The sequence below is a fragment of the Coniophora puteana genome, assembly GCF_000271625.1.
Source record: "Coniophora puteana RWD-64-598 SS2 unplaced genomic scaffold CONPUscaffold_20, whole genome shotgun sequence".
NCBI classification, from domain to species: Eukaryota; Fungi; Basidiomycota; class Agaricomycetes; order Boletales; family Coniophoraceae; genus Coniophora; species Coniophora puteana.
The window spans coordinates 112,519-129,709 of NW_006913072.1; the positions used below are offsets into that span (position 1 = coordinate 112,519).

The 17,191-nt window shown below is 58.9% G+C and overlaps 5 protein-coding genes across 5 annotated transcripts; 3 read left to right on the forward strand and 2 right to left on the reverse strand.

Moving 5' to 3' along the window:
- Positions 1 to 1,310: 1,310 nt before the first annotated feature.
- Positions 1,311 to 3,053, forward strand: CONPUDRAFT_67404 (DUF803-domain-containing protein; the record flags this gene model as incomplete). Its single annotated transcript, XM_007777137.1, has 6 exons — positions 1,311 to 1,394; positions 1,449 to 1,551; positions 1,681 to 1,756; positions 1,807 to 1,967; positions 2,029 to 2,320; positions 2,381 to 3,053. The coding sequence occupies 6 exons, from the start codon at positions 1,311 to 1,313 to the stop codon at positions 3,051 to 3,053; spliced, it is 1,389 nt and encodes a 462-aa protein (XP_007775327.1).
- Positions 3,054 to 4,058: 1,005 nt separating this feature from the next.
- CONPUDRAFT_78018 (uncharacterized protein) lies at positions 4,059 to 7,219 on the reverse strand (the record flags this gene model as incomplete). The annotated part of the gene is made up of 11 exons (XM_007777175.1): positions 4,059 to 4,121; positions 4,151 to 4,436; positions 4,523 to 5,531; positions 5,627 to 5,677; positions 5,735 to 5,913; positions 5,967 to 6,013; positions 6,070 to 6,293; positions 6,353 to 6,787; positions 6,808 to 6,926; positions 6,981 to 7,049; positions 7,101 to 7,219. The coding sequence occupies 11 exons, from the start codon at positions 7,217 to 7,219 to the stop codon at positions 4,059 to 4,061; spliced, it is 2,601 nt and encodes an 866-aa protein (XP_007775365.1).
- A 495-nt stretch (positions 7,220 to 7,714) lies between these two features.
- On the forward strand, positions 7,715 to 9,819 carry CONPUDRAFT_147720 (uncharacterized protein). Its single transcript, XM_007777176.1, has 13 exons — positions 7,715 to 7,796; positions 7,864 to 7,887; positions 7,948 to 8,004; positions 8,054 to 8,078; positions 8,150 to 8,197; positions 8,254 to 8,280; positions 8,339 to 8,373; positions 8,432 to 8,510; positions 8,587 to 8,697; positions 8,772 to 8,866; positions 8,976 to 9,178; positions 9,283 to 9,345; positions 9,426 to 9,819. Exons 1-13 carry the CDS (start codon positions 7,772 to 7,774, stop codon positions 9,582 to 9,584), a joined length of 951 nt encoding a protein of 316 aa, XP_007775366.1. The 5' UTR covers positions 7,715 to 7,771; the 3' UTR covers positions 9,585 to 9,819.
- Positions 9,820 to 10,495: 676 nt separating this feature from the next.
- CONPUDRAFT_133014 (peptidase S28) lies at positions 10,496 to 12,918 on the reverse strand. Its single transcript, XM_007777177.1, has 9 exons — positions 12,594 to 12,918; positions 12,486 to 12,530; positions 12,086 to 12,380; positions 11,961 to 12,017; positions 11,713 to 11,897; positions 11,452 to 11,637; positions 11,263 to 11,371; positions 11,093 to 11,180; positions 10,496 to 11,021 (listed from the first exon to the last, which is right to left on the reverse strand). Exons 1-9 carry the CDS (start codon positions 12,859 to 12,861, stop codon positions 10,641 to 10,643), a joined length of 1,614 nt encoding a protein of 537 aa, XP_007775367.1. The 5' UTR covers positions 12,862 to 12,918; the 3' UTR covers positions 10,496 to 10,640.
- A 728-nt stretch (positions 12,919 to 13,646) lies between these two features.
- On the forward strand, positions 13,647 to 16,692 carry CONPUDRAFT_133017 (heparinase II III family protein). The gene is made up of 4 exons (XM_007777178.1): positions 13,647 to 14,232; positions 14,289 to 14,672; positions 14,728 to 15,920; positions 15,983 to 16,692. The coding sequence occupies exons 1-4, from the start codon at positions 13,906 to 13,908 to the stop codon at positions 16,410 to 16,412; spliced, it is 2,334 nt and encodes a 777-aa protein (XP_007775368.1). The 5' UTR covers positions 13,647 to 13,905; the 3' UTR covers positions 16,413 to 16,692.
- Positions 16,693 to 17,191: the final 499 nt, after the last annotated feature.

A 17,191-nucleotide genomic window follows, 5' to 3' on the forward strand; every position in this document is an offset into this window, starting at 1 on the left:
CGGAAGGTGAAGAGGAGTAGTGAGACAGTGAGAGAGTGAGAGGAGGGAGGGAAACTCGCTTACCAGAATGGCGTGCTTGAATTTGAGATCACGCCTGCGCCGGGACTGGCCTCCCCGGACGTTAGCATCAATTTTTGGCTTTGTATGACGAATCGGCCCCAACGCAGTAGTTGCGTATCTAGGATTTGACGCACGTCGCAAAGACCGACGTCAGCGTTTGCCTTATTGACTCTGACATGCTACCAGCCATGGTAACCGATGGCCTGTCATGCCGGGCTTCAGAGGGATGCTGTTACAGGCTGAGGAAGCAAATGCGGTGACGTGAATCCAATATACTTCTTATCAGAAAACTACACGGCATACCGACACGAGTTTCGATACCGTGAGGGTCCTCGCGAACGTTTGATTGACCAATTGCATGTTATGTTTTGCACACACGTCTATCGTCTACGCGTTTTCGCGAGAAAGTCGTTTTTCTAGAGCGCATACAATTGCGTACAATTGGACCGTTTGTGGTAGAGTGGTTATCGCACGTAAGAATCGCTATCACGTCATGAAAGCTAGGGCAGTCCTGTTTGTTTCCAATCTCACATTGCATAGCCTAGAAAAAAAAACGAGGTCGGGGTCAGAGACCAAGACGAGCGTCTCGCAGAGGATGGCCTGGTCATGAATTGTCATTGCTTCAAACTTGAAGGAGGGACATGTCTGGGGGGATAGTTCGAGGGACACGGCTTCGAAATGAGGGCAGAAGTGCATACCAAAGTCAGTCATACTCTGGGTCGGCAGCATGCCCTCGGATTCTCTTGAGCTGAGCCTTTTCGGACTTCGAGGCAAGGCTGGTGTTCGTTCGAGGCAGCTTAAATGACGGGATTGATGACCCTGAGGCTCCATTTGCCCGGAGGAGTCTTGTTCTCACCGCGTCGAAAACCGCTGCGAGTTGTTATCTTGGGACAGCGGTGGTTGATCGGGTCTATAGTAGCAACATTTGCGCGCAAATATGCGTGACAAGCTTGTCGATATGACCTCGAGTTTTACGGCAGGTACAGGAAAGGAACAAGAGGGAGGAAGCGAACCAACCTCCGAGAACCGATAAACTTTCCGGATGCGGCAAGTGGCTTTCGCGCGCGCGTGTCCATTGTCACCGCAGTAAATCTCGTCCCACATCCGCCTCCCCAAAGCACAAGTGGGCCAGTCTCTCCTCGCTGCTCACCTGCTGAGCACATACCCCGCAACGCCCTTTCTACCACACAAAGTGGTCCACTCGGGAACTCGGCCCTCTCTTCCAAAACGGCAGGACCATCTCACTGACGATGGTCGACGACAAGTACATCGGGCTGGCCCTGGCTGTCTCTGGCACATTTGCCATCGGAACGAGCTTTATCATCACGAAAAAGGTGGGTAGCTACAGGCATCATGTCTCTCGACCTGCACCTCATTCACCGCCATAGGGTCTCGCAGACGCCAACGCGCGCGCCGGTGCATTCGGCGAGAACGCATCCGACAGCTACACGTACCTCAGGAATCCAATATGGTGGGCGGGCATGATAACAAGTGCGTGTTCCTCTGGCTGGCATATGTGCTGGAGACTGACGAGATTCTCCCACAGTGGTTATTGGCGAACGTGAGTGCCCGCATATTGATCAAATGACCAGACTTGTGGACCCCCTCGTCTTGCAACAGTCGCTAACTTCGCTGCCTACACTTTCGCGCCTCCAATATTGGTCACCCCGCTGGGAGCTCTGAGTGTCTTGGTTGGGTACGTCTTTTTGCTCAGTTTCCCTCTACCACTTCTTCACGATACACCAGTGCCATCCTTGCCTCCTTCTTATTGGATGAAGAACTCGGTCACCTGGGCCGAGTGGGTTGCGCCCTATGCCTTCTGGGGTCACTAGTCATTGTCCTCAACGCACCGGCAGACAAAGACATCGACACTGTCGATGAAGTACTGCACTATGCGCTGCAACCAGGTACGAGCGCCACCTATAAATACCCAGGGTGAAACACGCGACGACTAAACACCGGGGACAGGCTTCATGCTCTACTGCTTCACGGTCATCGTCTTCTGCGTGGTCATGATATACGCGGTGGCCCCCAAGTACGGACGCTCGAATCCCATCGTATACATTTCCATCTGCTCGCTCGCCGGCTCAGTGTCTATCATGGCCATCAAAGGGTTCGGCGTCGCTGTCAAGCTAACGTTTGGCGGACACAACCAGTTTACGCACCCGAGCACGTACGTGTTCGGGCTTGCAGTCGCGGGATGCATCGTCGTCCAGATGAACTACTTCAACAAGGCGCTCGATACGTTCTCCACCAACGTGTATGTCCCACTCCCTTTGTACGATTGTGCAGAACGTTATCTGACCGAGCCCCTTTCAAGCGTCAACCCGATGTACTACGTCGGCTTCTCCTCCGCGACAATCGTCGCCTCCCTCATCCTCTTCCAGGGCTTCAACACCACCGGCGCCGCCGCGTCCCTGACCCTCCTCGTCGGCTTCATCGTCACCTTCCTCGGCGTGCACCTCCTCAACATCTCGCGCAAGCCCGACCCCGCGCCCCCGCCCACCGCCAACGGCCACCACCACTCGCACTCGGCGCTCGAGACTGGGCTGATGAACCCCCGCCTGAGCCTCCAGGGCCGCATGTCGCTCGACGGGTGGACCGGCTCGGACGCCGGCGGCGCGGGCGTCGGCCCCGACGGCGCGCTGCACTCGGCGAGACACGGGCGCCGCAGCGAGGCGTACCACAGCCAGAGCTCGACGCTGTTCAATGCGTTCGAGGACGGCGCGCCGCGGGACATGATGCCGCTCTCCGAGCTGCGCGAGTCCGAGGAGGAGACCGACGAGGATGAGGATGAGGACGATAGTGAAGATGAGGGCGAGGTGGACGAGCGGACGCGGCTGAGGGCTGCCGGCGCAGACAGACGCCCGCCACCGCTCTCGCGGGGCCACTCTGCGAGCGCGTCGCTCTCGAGGAGCCATAGCAATTCGCCGGCGCTGCCGGGCAGCGGGCGGAACACGCCGCGGAGCGCGTCGATTCAGAGGGTGTCATAGTACTTGCTAGTAGTACAAGAACTTGGTGCGGGGGGCGCGGCGCTGCAGGGCGGGCCCCAAAGGCGTGTTGTTTGTGATACCCCATGGACTAATACGGTACTCCGGTAGATATATTGCACTGCACTTATATAAAGTCTCTTTGAGGACGGGCTCAACTTGGCTTTCGAATTCTCGAGGCGCTCGGTGCGAGGTTGACGTTGGATGAGATCTGAATTTGACCCCAGTTTCGTAAATTCGCATTATGGGTTACGTATATCATACAAGCGAAGGCGCATCATACAAATGAACATCCTAACGGCACACGCGTGAAAACCATGCCGCTACCTGTTAGTAGGTGGGACACTCGTGAACCAATCAAGGCTCTGAAAGTCAACGTCTCCCTCCGAACCGAACTGCGTCAACGCCTGGCCGTTCCCCTCGAGCAGCTTCTGGAACTCGTCCTCGAGCTCAGCCGCACTCGGAAACGTATGCGCCTGAGGAGCCGTAGCTGGTGGCAGGTGATCGAAACCTCAAGGGCCGGTGGATTGACCATCGCCAGCGTCACCATGAAGTGTAGATGTGGGAAGATCAGGCATGGCGAAGTACTGTGAAGTGTCCATCGTGTCTCCGCTAGCGCGGCCGCCCTGAACGCCAAGGTGGGGTGGCCCATGGCTACCGACTTGAGCCTGGAAGGCGTCCGGCATTTGCGCTTGGGCTTGAGCGTTCGGGTCAAGACCTGCAGCTTCCCACATCCAGTCACTCTCCCGAGTCAGCTCGGATGTCCACCCGTCCATATCCGCGCGCGCGGCATGACCAGTGAAGGAGCCCACATCCGGCCGCGCAAACGGGCTGAGAGCTTCAATACCCATGGACAGGCCCGATTGTGGGCTTTGCATGGGGCCGGGGCCGGGGAAAGAAAGAGGAGCGTCGGTCGCCGCGGGTGCGTCGAAACCCAACGGATTGCCTCGAACCTCGTCGCCCGCCCCTGCTCGCGCACCACCGCCGACCACGTCGAGCTTAGCCAGCTCAGCAGCGAGACTCCCAACGAGGTCGTCTCCGCGCGCGCTGACAGCCCCTTGCATGCCGAAGCTATCGGGCCCAGTCCCACCGAAAAACACGTCCGAGATGCGCTCGTGCGGGACACCCTCGAGCGCCTCCTTCACGGTGGGCACGGAGGCGCCCGACGTCGGCACGCCCCGCAGAAGCGTGTGGTCTCTATCTGGAGACGCACGTCGACCGCGCGGTGGTGACGGGGACGACTCGAGGCGGATTGTAGAGGCAGCGGGGTGGGCCGCCGCGTGCTGTTCGGCTTTCAGGGTCTCAACCGTATCTTCTGTGGCGCGGATGAGGTCCTCGTCGAGGGTGGGGTAGGACCACGCCATCACTCTGGCGGTGTCGAGCAAGCTAGCCACGCAAGAGCGCAAAATGCATCAGTATCAGCTGACGCCTGCACCATGCTACAAGGGCACGGCACGATACACGCGACATACCACTCGAGCTCAGCAATCTTCTCGTCCCTCGTAAACCCCCCGCTCCCACCATCTTCCGTTGGCGGCGCGTCCAGCAGCACCCGCGCCCAGATCGAGAACGGCTCGTTCCAGCTCGCGCGCGCGAAGAGGTGCGGCGAGATGCACAGCCGGAGCAGCGAGACGATCTTGCCCTCCCACGCGAACGAGGACGGGTAGAGCAGGCCGCAGTGCAGGGGGACGCTCGCCAGCCCAGGTGGTGGCTCCGAGTCTCCAGCGTGCGGCGGCGGAGGGGTCGCCGAGTCCGTTTCTGGTGTGCTCATCCCAGCCCGAGCAGCCGGGGAACGCGCAGCAGACGACACCCCCGCCGCCGTTGATGTCGCCGTCGAAGACGACCCCAACGACTCCCTCATCGACCTCCCCACATTCGTCACCCACGCAAGCCTCACCACCGCCCTCACCCCGCGCAGCATCGCCCGCGCATCCGGCACCAGCGCACCCGTCAGCGCGCGCATCACCCCCTCCAGCACCACCCGCTCGTCGCCGGGACACCCGCCGCCCGCCCCGAGCGCGCGCAGCCGCTCGCGCACGTCGTTGTACACGGGGAAGAGGCTCGCGGCGAGACACCCGCGCATGAGCAGCTGCAGCGTGCGCGCCATCTCCTGCGCGCGCAGCTCGTCGCGCGGGGAGTGCACGCCGGGTGCGCCGTCGGCGCCTTGCATCGCCATTCCGCCGTCGTCCCCGTCATCCCCGTCGGCTGCGCCCGTGCGCTTCTGCTGCGAATCCGAGCCTGGGTCCGGGTGAACGCCTGGGTGTCCGCGGTGGAAGGTGCGCATGAGCTCGCCGGGCTCTTCGCCCGTCGCAGCGCGGAACGCCGCGCCGCGCCCTGTGCGGTGGCGGACGTCGACGGCTGCGGGGGAGAGGAGCAGTTTGAGGCGGCGCGCGGCGACGTGTGTAAGCTCCTGGAGGGGCGCGATGGAGGCGAGGTGGGCTTTGAGGTGGGGGACGCTGAACGGGACGCGGTGAGTGCGGCCTAGAGTGGGAAGTGAGGAACGAGGAGGAATGAAGGAAGGTGACGGATGAATGTGTGATCGACGTTTGAGCTTTTTGAAAAAGAGCGGCACTTACGCAGCGTCCACTCGTAGCTTCCTAGCGCGATCTCCATCATCCGATACGTGTCTGTGCGTGCATCACCTTCTCAGCGTCCGAATGTGAAACGACGCAACATGTGCGTACACGGTCGACCGAGAGCATAGTAGCTGTCAAAATCCCACCATTCCGCCCTCGACTCCTCACCCTCGTAGAAATCCCGAGGCGGATGCGACTCGGCGACGCCAAAGGAGTCTGGGTGTTCGAGGACTTTCTCGGGGCTCACGGGCCGCAATCCGGCGACCATCTCTTCATCGTGAAGGGTGCTACAAAACCATTTCGTCAGTAATCTACGGCCCAGATCGTGAAAGAGACGCACTAGGAACACAGCTGGCCTCGTGCAGCAGACGAGAGTGCCTCTCGCATCTGCGAATACAAGTACTGTCACTGTAGAACAGTAGACCAATTTAGAGCCGCCTTACAAGTTGCAGAGACCAGGCTAGACCGGGAATACGCGGAGCATGTTGTGCTTTTTCTGGCAGTGCCGCCGAGGGTGAGGATGACGGTACGGCTGATTCGTCGTCGATTTCGTTTATCGTTGCACGAGACAACCTGGCCCACTCAGCCCTGCGCTTCGCGTCCAGCTTCCTTCTAAGCAGCGCGACGAACGCGGCACCCCAGACCTGGCCTCTGCCCTGTTCATAACCTAGCGTATGCAAATCATGTAAAGAGAAACAGATATCGAAGGGGAGACGGGCGACATACGATCCTCAATAGCCTCCAGCAACAAGCACGCAGCCATCCCTTCGTCGCTTACGCCCGCGATCCCGCTGCCCGCCCCTCCGTCTGCCCCGAGCAGCTTCGCGTGCCACGCGCTCTCCACCGCCATCTCCCTCAGCCGCTCACACGCGTTCTCGCGGCGCCGGCCCCACTCCGGCACGGAGCGGATGTCCACGGCCGAGTCGAAGAGGATCGTGGCGAGCCGCGGAGGGGGCGACGTGGGGCCGAAGAGGAGCGGGTGGGACGAGATGCGCGCGGTCAGGGTGAGGATGCAGAGCGCGAGGGCCTGGGACGTCTTGGGCAGCGTGGAGATGCGGCGGCCGCCGGCGTCGAACTGCCGAATGAGGGTCGCTCCGGGGACGATGTTGTCGCTGGGGAGGTTGGCGTGGACTGGTGTGAGGTCAGGGTGCATGCGGTGGTCTATCCGTTGCAAGACGCACTTTCGAGCAGGTGTCCAGTAAGCTCGCTGGCGAGCTCTAGCTGCGTCAGGTACGTCTCAGCGCGAACGAGGGGCGCCGGATTCGCTTCATAGAGAGGTCGGATGGTGCCAAAGGCGGCCCTGTTGCAGTGACTCGGTCAGTGTATGCGGTCACCAAACTGGACGAGATCTCACTTTGCCGTTTGGATGCGTTTACCGGATCTATCCTGAGGTCTCTTCCGCTTGACATTGGTCGTTGTGCACCTAGTTGAGAAAAGGATGAGATTGAAAGCACAGGACCTGGGTGCAGCTTACACGATGCCTTTGGAGATGCAACGGGGACATGCCTCTGGTGGTGGTACGGGATCACACTTGACGCGTCTGAGCTTGCATGTGTCGCAGGCTGGGAGGCGCTTTTGGACGTCTGGGGGCATGTCCACTGACAAAGGATATTTGTTTATGTTCAAGCTATGATATTTCGTCTGTCCATTGCGCAACGAGCGTCAGTGTCTGGCAAAGAGGTTTCGGGCTTCACGGTGCGGAGATATCCGACAAATTCTCTACGCATCCTTTCGCCGACAACTCGTGCAAGGTGGAGCGCTGGCTGCCAGCGTTTATCAGCTTCGAAAATTGTAGCCCCAGGCGCATTTCCCCTTGCAAAGTCGACATGTCAAAATCACAAGTCTTTCATTCCCTCGTAACAGGTCAGCGGGCCGAGTGAGACAAGGTGAGACAAGTCAAGTGGTGTCACAGGGGGGTGCGATCGCCATCAGGATCTGAAATTTATGATATTTCGATATTTCGTTTTTACGTCTCTGCAGCTCGAGGCGGATTCATATTGCGCTTTGTTAGGCTTTATTACGGCGGGGGCATTTTATATAGGTGGCGTGGCCTGACATGCTTCACCTCCTTCCTCCCCTTCGGTTCCCACCCAAAACAAGCAGCTTCTGCCCTTGGGAGGCCACCCTCGACGACGCGTGCCCGTAATGGGACAGTACGACACGACGCTTGGTGCGCCTTACATTCTTCTTCTTCTTACCCTTTACGTTACTCAAAACCACCGCGCTCCCCGATGCAGGGCTCATCCTCCTCGGCGCCGTCTGTAAGCCCGTCCCTTTCCTGTTTTCTCGAGGATGAGTTTGATCTCACTTCGCAACAACAGTCAATTCGTACCTTTACGGCATTGAATGCATCCAAATCGTCCGTTACTTCCGAGCTAGTGAGCCGTCCCCATGCGTGGCTGTCCCACAGAGTTTGACTTGAAGCAGAGGTGTACGATCGAAGGTTGTTCAAGTGAGCAAACATATGCGGCTGCATTACCGACGAGACGGACTGACGAACGCGTGCGCTTGGACTACATATAGGATCTTGCTCGCCTCGGTCTTCCTCACGGACACGGCATACACCATCATGTGAGTGTTCAACGTCGCGACGGACCATGATTGCGGTTTGTTAACGTACGCTCTAGAGCAATATGGGGGCTTTGGGTTTACACGTAAGTGTCTCTTTTCTTCTGGACGTGACGCGTCTTAGTTCATTCTTCACGTTTGTAGAATTACCAGCCATGACGACCCCGATGTGCTCCAGCGTAAGCTCGCCTCACATGTGGTCATCGAGCGTCAACGCTCAACAAAGTCCCACCACAGTCTCAGTGTGGCAGTTAGAAGCGACATCGTTGTTCAGTGCATGGCCTGCAATTGTGACGCAGATGTACCTTATATGGCGGTGAGCATTTTCCCCTCCCTCCATTCCTGCACTCTTCTCAATGTGAATGCCTTGCTAAACTTGATCCAAAATACAGCACTTGGCGACTAGTAGCTAACAAAGTGCTCGTCGCTATCGCCTCGTTACTTTCGATATGCAGCCTTGCGTTTGGAGTATGGGCCGGGTCCCACATCCTCGCCACCAGAATGTACGTACCAGCAGCTTCTCCTCCTAGTCCCGCCTCCCCCCGCAGCTCGCGGTATTCACATGTATGCATCGCAGGAGCATCGAGCATAACACGGCCGCCGTCCGCGCCATCCAGCTAGAGATGACCCTCTGGCTCATCACCACCTTCGTCGCAGACGCCTTCATCACCAGTACGTCGCGCCCACTCCACCTCACCCCCCGCCCCGCGAGCGCACGAACCCACCCGCTGACCTCGACGACTCCCCGTTTTTGCGCGGTCGTGTTGAACCCCGTCCCCAGTCACGCTCAGCGCCGCCCTCCTCCGCGTGCGCACGGGCGTGCGGCAGACCGACCGGCTCATCCACCGGCTCATCCGCGGCGCGATCCAGACGGGCGTCTTCGCGGGCGTCTGCGTGCTCGCGAACCTGCTCACGTTCGCGTTCTACGACCGGGCGAATCTCGATGTGATGTTCTCGATTATGACCGGGCGCGTGTACACCCTCGTGAGTACCCTTCTCCTTCCCTTTCTTTACTCTGCTTTCTGACGGTAGATCGATGACTGACCTGATTGACTGGCTGGCTGACTGACGTGGCGTGTTGTCGGCAGACATTGCTCTACTCGCTTATGGTCCGAAAAAGCTCAGACTCGAGCAGATGCGCACGTGCAAGAGTGAGCACCTGCTCTCACCACGGTGCACCCTCACGCTGACCCACCATCCCTCCCCCTCCCTCTTTCTTCCGACGCAACAGCAAAGCTTCGCAGCCTCGCGCGGCGTCCAGCTCACATCCGCCATATCCGCGATCGAGCTCGAGTCGTTCGACTGCAGCGCGGGCATCATCAAAGCCACCTCGAACTCGAATTCGAACTCGCAGTCATCAGAGTCATGGGCGGCGGGCTCGGATCCCTGAGCTCCTCCGAGTTTTCCTTGTTTAACCAATCTTGTTTTCTTTTATATAAGAAAACCTTGGGTTTCTTTCGAACCCCGCCGTTCGCCGTGCGCTTCCGCGCTTTCTTAGAAGTAGCGTCATCCGCCGTCATCGGGCGCTTAACGCCCCTTTTTCGGTGCTCTTTAGAGTATAGAGCCGCAGAGGCTTGCATCACCTCCTCTAGCGCCTTTTTTATGCATGCAGTGTACAGTACGCGCCTCACGACCCGTCCTCGGAATAGAGCGACTCTAGTACTTATCTTACTTACATTAAGCATCTTAAACTTTACTTACAACACTTACTTGTAGCGCAGTCTATTCCACGACTTGAATGATGATGATGACGGCTCGGGGCGGTCCAACACACGCTCGGATGCCCCCTGGACTTGACTTAGTACTTTATTGCTAGTGCAATGGTTCTTCCGAAACAGGCGGCGAAGGTGATTTGGGTTTGGCTCCTTGAGATACCTGGCGATATCATGTCGTCGCTGATACCAGAAATCTCAGATCATCTGCAGCCTGTCTATAAAAGGGCGCGTAAGCGGCTCAGAGTTCAATCGCGTTACTGGGGCTATGTGGGAGGTACGGCTCAGTTCGTGGAAGGCTACTACTTAGTCGTGTGTCGGGATTGTATTCAGTGGAGATATCAATGGCCATAGGGAAAGTGGAGTCTGAGTCGGACTTTACCGTTGTGCGAACCGCTGCGCCGAGAACGTCCGTGTCTCGAGAAGGCCTAGCGCTTTCGAATTACATGACTTACATGAATGCATGAACGATGTGATGACGGCTCGGGGCGTTCCACGAACACGTCTGGATGCCTGTGCGCTACTTGTCAGCTTCAAATAACATACTGCAACTCGTAATATCGTATCTAACATCTACACCATTATCAGTCCACCATAATCTCGCCACCGCATCGAACTCGTCGTCATGGTCCACGCACTACCTAGAGCAAAAACAGCCGCCCGGACGTCGCTAACACACAACCCAACCCCACCTAACAACCTAACATCCCACACCACACCGACCTCCGCCCCATCTACAGGTCCCCCGCCGCGCCACCAGAAGCCCTAAACCCGCCGAGCCACGCCCGCACATACCCCAGCCCCGCGCGCTGCACGCCCGCAACCGTCGCGTCCACCGCGCCGTTCCTGACAGACAAGTCCGAGCAGTGGAACCCGTCGCCTTCGTACACCGGCTGCCAGCGGCTGCTCGTGTTCGTGTCCGCGTTCGCGTTCGCGCCCCGCCCGCGTGCATCCGCGGACACGGTCGCGCCGCGCCAGGGGTCGCGCAGCCCGTTGGCGAAGAAGAGGCGCGGGACGGAGACGTTCCAGCCCATGTATTCTGCGTTTGTCTGTGCGACGGTGGGCGCGGGCGGGCCGCCGGGGAAGGCTTGCGGGAAGTAGGAGACGCAGGTGCGCTGGGGTGTGGGTGTGGTGGGCGCGGGGTTAGGTGTGTGGTATGGAGGGTGAGCGGGGTGGCGGTGCGTACCTCTTGGTCGGCGACTGTGACGAGGCGGCTCACGATGGCGGGCTGGTCTGCGGGCGGGCCGACCTGGTAGTAGCCGACCTGGTTGCAGCTGCGGATACGGGGACGGGTGAGAGTGTGCTCTGGCTGTCTGCGGACGGGATATGGGAGGGGGGAATGGAAAGACGACGTACACCATCCACATCCACGAGCGCGTTGCGTTATCCACCGTCGTATTCGTATACTGCGCCGCGCTCGCATTGTACGTGCCCAAACACGTCTCCACGTCCGCGGTCCCGCACGCTGCCGGCGACACCGACACCGACACCGACACGCTCAGATTCAGATTCAGATATCGGGAGACGGGGGAGGGAGGCGCTCACTCTTGTTGTAGTACTCCGCCTTCCAGAAGCTGCCCCACGCCTGCACAGCGTGCTCCACCCCCCACCCTTGCTCGCCCGCGCTCTCGCCGCCCGCGTTGACCTCGAGCGCGTCGCAGAACCGGTAGAACGTCTGGTTCGCGCCCGAGTCCGGCTGCAGCTCCTGCCAGTCGGCCAGGTTGTACGTCACTGCAGCGCCGCCGATCCTATCAGCGCTGACGAAAGCAGGACGGATGGATAAGAAAGCGAGAACGGAGGACGCACGGGCAAGGGCAAAGTCGTCGGCGTGCGTGAGGTTGCCGAGGCCGAACGTGTCTTGCATCGTCTGGATGCCGGTCGCGTTGCTTGTGCTGTTCAGCTGGTCGAGATAGCCGACGACGGCTTGCACGTCCGCAGAGCAGTTCTTGGGCATGTGCTCGAGGATCGGGGTGAAGTATGCGTAATAGTCGCTGGTAAGTTGGAGCGGTTAGACGCGCGCTGGCTGGAGGCCGGGCTAGAGCAGCATGGCGTACGTTATCGCCTCGACGACACCGGACGAGGACCATCCGGCGTAGAACACATCTGGCTTCCTTTATCAAGATATCATTAGTACTCGATATGATGACAACCAAGCAAAAAAAAACCCCATTGCACTCACTTGACCATCGTCCAACTCGTCAGCGCGCCCGCGTAGCTCCCGCCCGTGAGCACCCACGGCGTCTTGTCGGGCTTCACCGCGTCGCCGCCCGCCCACGGCAGATCGACGGTCTGCGCAAAGTGCGCGAGGTCGTCGATGGCCTGGGCGATGGTGAGGTAACGCAGGCTCTGCGCGGTGAGGTTGCCGTATGGGTTCGACTGGCCGAAGAAGCGGTGCTCGATGACGACGACCGCGCCGTTGTTCTGCTGCGCGATGAGCCCGTTGACACTCACGTTCGTGAGCATCGATTCGTAGCCTATCGGGTGCCGGTGATCGTGCCAGTGATGGAGTGGGGTGGGATGATGTGAGATGGGGTCACGTTTCGTTCCGTTCATTCATAATGAACGGGGAGCGGACTTACCGTCCGCGTTTGTCTCGCCGGGAGTCATCAGAACGACCGGTCCACCTAGCATACAAATAAAACGCGTCGTTAGCTATTAATAAACGCAAACTCCTAAGACCAACGCACCAGTCTTGTAATACTCGTTCGACGTCCAGTATCTCTGCTTGAACGTCCCAAGCGCAGGGTTCGCGTGGTCGATGAGCTGGTCAAACGTGTACACGGTGCTCAGGTTGACAGGCGCGCCCTGCTGGTCGACGATCTGGCGCTGCGGAGGGGCGAGCCTGGGAATGACGGGGCGCCCCTTTGCGAGGACCTGGTCGAGCGCGGCGTTGGCCACAGCCGACGCGAGCGGGAGCGCTAAAAGGAGGCTGCGACCCCACGATTTGGATACCATTGATGGCTGAGGAGAGGGGGGAGCGACGCGACGCGGCAGAGGGGGCGGCGAGCGCGGGGGCTCGAGGGGGGAGAGACTGAGTGTGGTGGATTGAATCGATGCGGATTTATAGGAGGCCGACGCGACTGGAGGTGATCGAGTTTGAAATGAAGTACCCTGGAGCCGATGTATACTTCCACGTGAACGAGGACATCGTCGCGAGGGCTTAGATTAGCACAGAAGTTGGGGAAAGCACATGCAGGCTAGGGAGAGCACACGAGACATAGGATGGGGACTGAGTGGGCGAGAGGGAGAAGAAGAGCTAAAATGGTGCTAGTCGATTCTGTGGTGATGGAAGGTCAAGCAGATAAACAAGCGACTCCACATCCAGCCTGTGCATTTATGTTCACCTCGGTAATGCCGTAGAGGCCTGGTGATACAAGTTCAGCTGTGAAGGCGACGCTTTAGTCGGGCTTGGGATAGTGGCTAAAGATGAACTGAGCAGCTCTGAAGGTCACACTAGTCAAATGGAACTGTAGCTGTAAGTGGTATGCATATGTCGGCGGACTTGAACACGATGGATATGGATGTGGGTGGACGAGATTTGGATGAAGGTCTTCGATTGTCTGCTTCTTGTGCGAGAATCACCGGCCATCATAGCACAGCCACTTATCATGTCTTCTCCGCCCGGTGCCTTTAGACTACCTGACCATCCCCGACTCTCTCAAGCTCAATGTTACACCAGGTGGTCAGTGTATCGTCCAGCAGGCAGCCCTTACTTTTTGTTATTGAGTAAACACGCGGCTATGACAGCAGAGGCAGGCTCAGAGACATGACTTCGCTTAGTCACAGCGAGGCGACATCTGTCCACTTGGAGGCCCAGATCTGACCCCGCCACTTGACATTTTGCTTGGCATTCGGTGTTGACGGTCACCGTCGTCCGCTCAACAACGAGGTTGCCATCCACCACCACCTTCATACCCTCAGGCTCTCTTTTCTTCGCAAGCCCACCCGTGTCTCTCTTTTTCTCCTTCAAAAGCAGCCCTTTTTACTTCTCTCGCAGCCATGGCTGCTAACTACTCTAACGTAAACAACGCCAGCTCACCCTATGGGTCTGGCGATCCATACTACAGCCAGTCCACAGGCTACATCACCCCCCAGACTCCCCCAAAGAAGAAGACCAGCGGATGGATCAAGTTTGGTGTACCAGTCGCCCTCATCATCATCGTCGCAGCTGTCCTCGGTGGTGTCTTCGGTAGCCGCGCCAGCAAAAATAGTACTTCTGCCAGCTCCGCCGCCGCCGCCGCCTCCGCCTCCAGCGTAAAGAAGGAAATTGGCATTTTCGCGACTGGCACCGATAGTCTCTACGGCCTGCCCATCTACCCTTCCACTGTAAGTTTCCCACCACCACCACTTTTTTTGCGCCCCCCATCGCTAAAATCCACCAGACCAACTCGGCTGCCTTCTCGTCACCCACCTTCATCTCCACCCAAGACTCGACCCTCGCCTGGCCCCAAGACTCCTTCAAGCCTTCGAGCCCAAGCATCACCAACCTCCGTCCGGACAGACCCCGCCTCATCGCCCCGTCCTACAAATGGGCCGCCCTCCCCACCCTCATCGCCAACGACCCGTACATGTCTTACTGGAACCAGACCATCTTCATGAACGCCACCATCTGGTACAACGCCGATCCGGTCCCGTATATCCTAGATGGCGGCAACGGTATTCTCGATCCCGCCCGCCAGGTCAAGCAGCGCATCAAGGCCTTTTCGTACTGCTACCGCGTCTCCAACGACACCAAGTGGCTCGATCGCACCTGGGTTGAGCTTCAGGTGCGTTTGCATTCTTGCCCGACGTCTCACCGACAAATTCTGACTTTACTTACAGAACGCCGCCGGAAACCTGACTGGTGGCTGGGGTCCGAACAACTCCACGAAATGGAACCCGGTCCACTTCCTCGACACCGCCGAGATGACGGCCGCGTACGCGATCGGCTACGACTGGCTGTACGATGTCTGGTCGGACACCCAGAAGCAGGCGATCATGTGGTCGATGATCACCTACGGCCTGAACAACGGCGCGATCGCGTACTCGGACCACGACACGAGCTACTACGGCTGGTGGACCAAGGGCACGCAGGGCAACTGGAACTGCGTGTGCAACGGCGGGCTCACGATGGGCGCGCTGGCGATCCTGAACGACGACCCGACGGGCGTCGCGCAGGCGCTGCTGCAGCAGACGATTCCGAGCGCGCTGGGCAACTGCATTCTCGCGACGTCGAGCGACGGGACGTGGTCCGAGACGCCCGACTACTGGTACTTTGGCACGACGGGGCTCGCGGAGCTCGCGGCCTCGGTGCAGTCTGCGACGGGCTCGGATCTGGGGCTGCTGAGCACGAACGCGAATCTGCACCTCGGCGCGCTGTACCACATGTACGTGACCGGCCCGGGCTCGCTGTTCAACTGGGGCGACAATGGGGTGAACAAGTACACGGCGACGGCGAACGCGGTGATGTTCTACGGGCAGGCGTTCGACAAGCCCGCGTACCAGCTGTTCCAGCGCGACGCGCTCGACGCTGCGGACCCGTGGAACATGTTCTGGTACAACCCGACCGTGTCGGGCGCGTTCTGGGACGGGCTCGCGCTGGACCACTACTTTGATAACAGCACGGACCAGTGGGCGTCGATGCGCTCGAGCTGGGCGGACGAGAACGCGCTGTTTGTCGGCGCGAAGGCGGGCACGCTGCAGGGGCACCAGAGCCACAACGATCTGGACTGCGGCGACTTTGTCGTGGACGCGCTGGGCGCGCGGTGGTTCGGCGAGCTCGGGGACGAGAATTATCTTGTGCCTGGGTATTTTAGCAACGACGACCAGGATTCGCAGCGCTGGTTGTATTACCGCAAGCGGACGGAGGGCCAGAACGTGGTGCTCGTCGGCGGGGCGAATCAGAACGTGAAGGCGGCGCCGACGGTCAAGTTTGACAGCTCGAACACGGTGCAGGGTGCGACGACCGTTGCGGATGTGTCGAGCGACTCGACGGCGTACTTTGTGTCTGATCTGACCAGCGCCTACTTCAACGTGTGCGTGTTCATTCAAGGTTTTACTGTATCCCGCACTTGTGTGCTGACGGAGTGACATGCAGCACGTCGATGAAACGCGGGATCCGGATGATCAACGCGCGCAAGCAGGTGCTCGTGCAGGACGAGATCAACTCCCAAGCGCCCGTACAATGGCGCGCGCACACGAACGCGACCGTCTCGCTCTCGAACAACAACCAGACCGCCACCCTAACCATCGGGGACGCGACGATGGTCGTCGAGCTCGTGAACCCCCCCTCGGGCGCCGCGTTCAGCACTGTGGCAGCGACGCGCCTTCCGACGGATCCGACGCTGCCCGCGGGCGGCGAGGATCTGCCGAACGACACGGTGACGGTGCTCGCTGTGAGCTTGCCGGCGGGGCAGTACACGCTGCAGGTGCTGATGACGCCGCAGTGGCCGGGGCTGAGCCAGGGGTCGCTGAAGAGCCCGGGGTCGGTGGCGCTGGATCAGTGGTCGTTGAGCAGTCATCCGTGAGTGATGTCTGGGCGGGGCGGGGGCTAGGTTTCGGTACTCAGCGTAATGGTATGGATACTTTGATTCTTCTGATATCACTTTTTTAGTTTTAGTTTTACTTCTACTTACGATGCATGCTACGGTAGTCGACGACGTGGTGTTTGCCGACCCTTTGGTCTGTTTGTTCTTTCATTTACTGCGATATCCACCCATTTGGTCTTACCCTAGCTACTCATCACTACGTGATCAGCGTGAAGATTTTGGTCGTAAATTTGAATGGACGCGACGTTACCCATCGGAATCTCGTCCTTATGTTGAGCAGGGCCTGAGTTCGGTCCATATGAATGCATTCGCGGTGCGTATCATCATATCATTACAAGAAGGCAGGTGGCGAAACAAGAAAAAAGGTCCTTTATGTGCGCATTAATTGATGATGTCGAATTCATTATCCAAGTTCTTGAGAATGTTCATACATAAAATATAATGAGAATAAAAAGGTTACAGTGCAAAACCGACCACTCGAAACTCGTTCATTCGTATTGGATGACCAGCGACCTCGGCCACGGGCTCACAGACTGCTTCGCGTCCAAGTACGCCCAGTTGAGACAAGGGTCCGCGTCCGTCTTGAACCGCGCGAGCCGCCCGCTCTGCCCCGGCCCGCGCGCGACGCTGCTGCTGTTATCGTTGCTGTTGGTCTCATCGAACGCGTACACGGCGCGGATAACCTCGGCGATGATCGTGCACGCGAGATCGGTGCCGACGGTGCGGAAGAGGCCGTCGCTCGCGATGTACGCCGGCCC

Coding starts and splice junctions, on each gene's coding strand:
- CONPUDRAFT_147720 (XM_007777176.1), top strand. CDS start 7,772: ATGGGACAGTACGACACGACGCTTG. Junction 8,281..8,338: donor TGGGGGCTTTGGGTTTACAC/GTAAGTGTCTCT, acceptor TCACGTTTGTAG/AATTACCAGCCATGACGACC. Junction 8,867..8,975: donor CGCAGACGCCTTCATCACCA/GTACGTCGCGCC, acceptor CCCCGTCCCCAG/TCACGCTCAGCGCCGCCCTC.
- CONPUDRAFT_133014 (XM_007777177.1), bottom strand. CDS start 12,861: ATGGTATCCAAATCGTGGGGTCGCAGCCTCCTTTTAGCGCTCCCGCTC. Junction 11,898..11,960: donor GGTGTCGTCGAGGCGATAAC/GTACGCCATGCT, acceptor CCAACTTACCAG/CGACTATTACGCATACTTCA. Junction 11,022..11,092: donor TCACAGTCGCCGACCAAGAG/GTACGCACCGCC, acceptor CCCACACCCCAG/CGCACCTGCGTCTCCTACTT.
- CONPUDRAFT_133017 (XM_007777178.1), top strand. CDS start 13,906: ATGGCTGCTAACTACTCTAACGTAAACAACGCCAGCTCACCCTATGGG. Junction 14,673..14,727: donor GCACCTGGGTTGAGCTTCAG/GTGCGTTTGCAT, acceptor CTTTACTTACAG/AACGCCGCCGGAAACCTGAC. Junction 15,921..15,982: donor ACCAGCGCCTACTTCAACGT/GTGCGTGTTCAT, acceptor AGTGACATGCAG/CACGTCGATGAAACGCGGGA.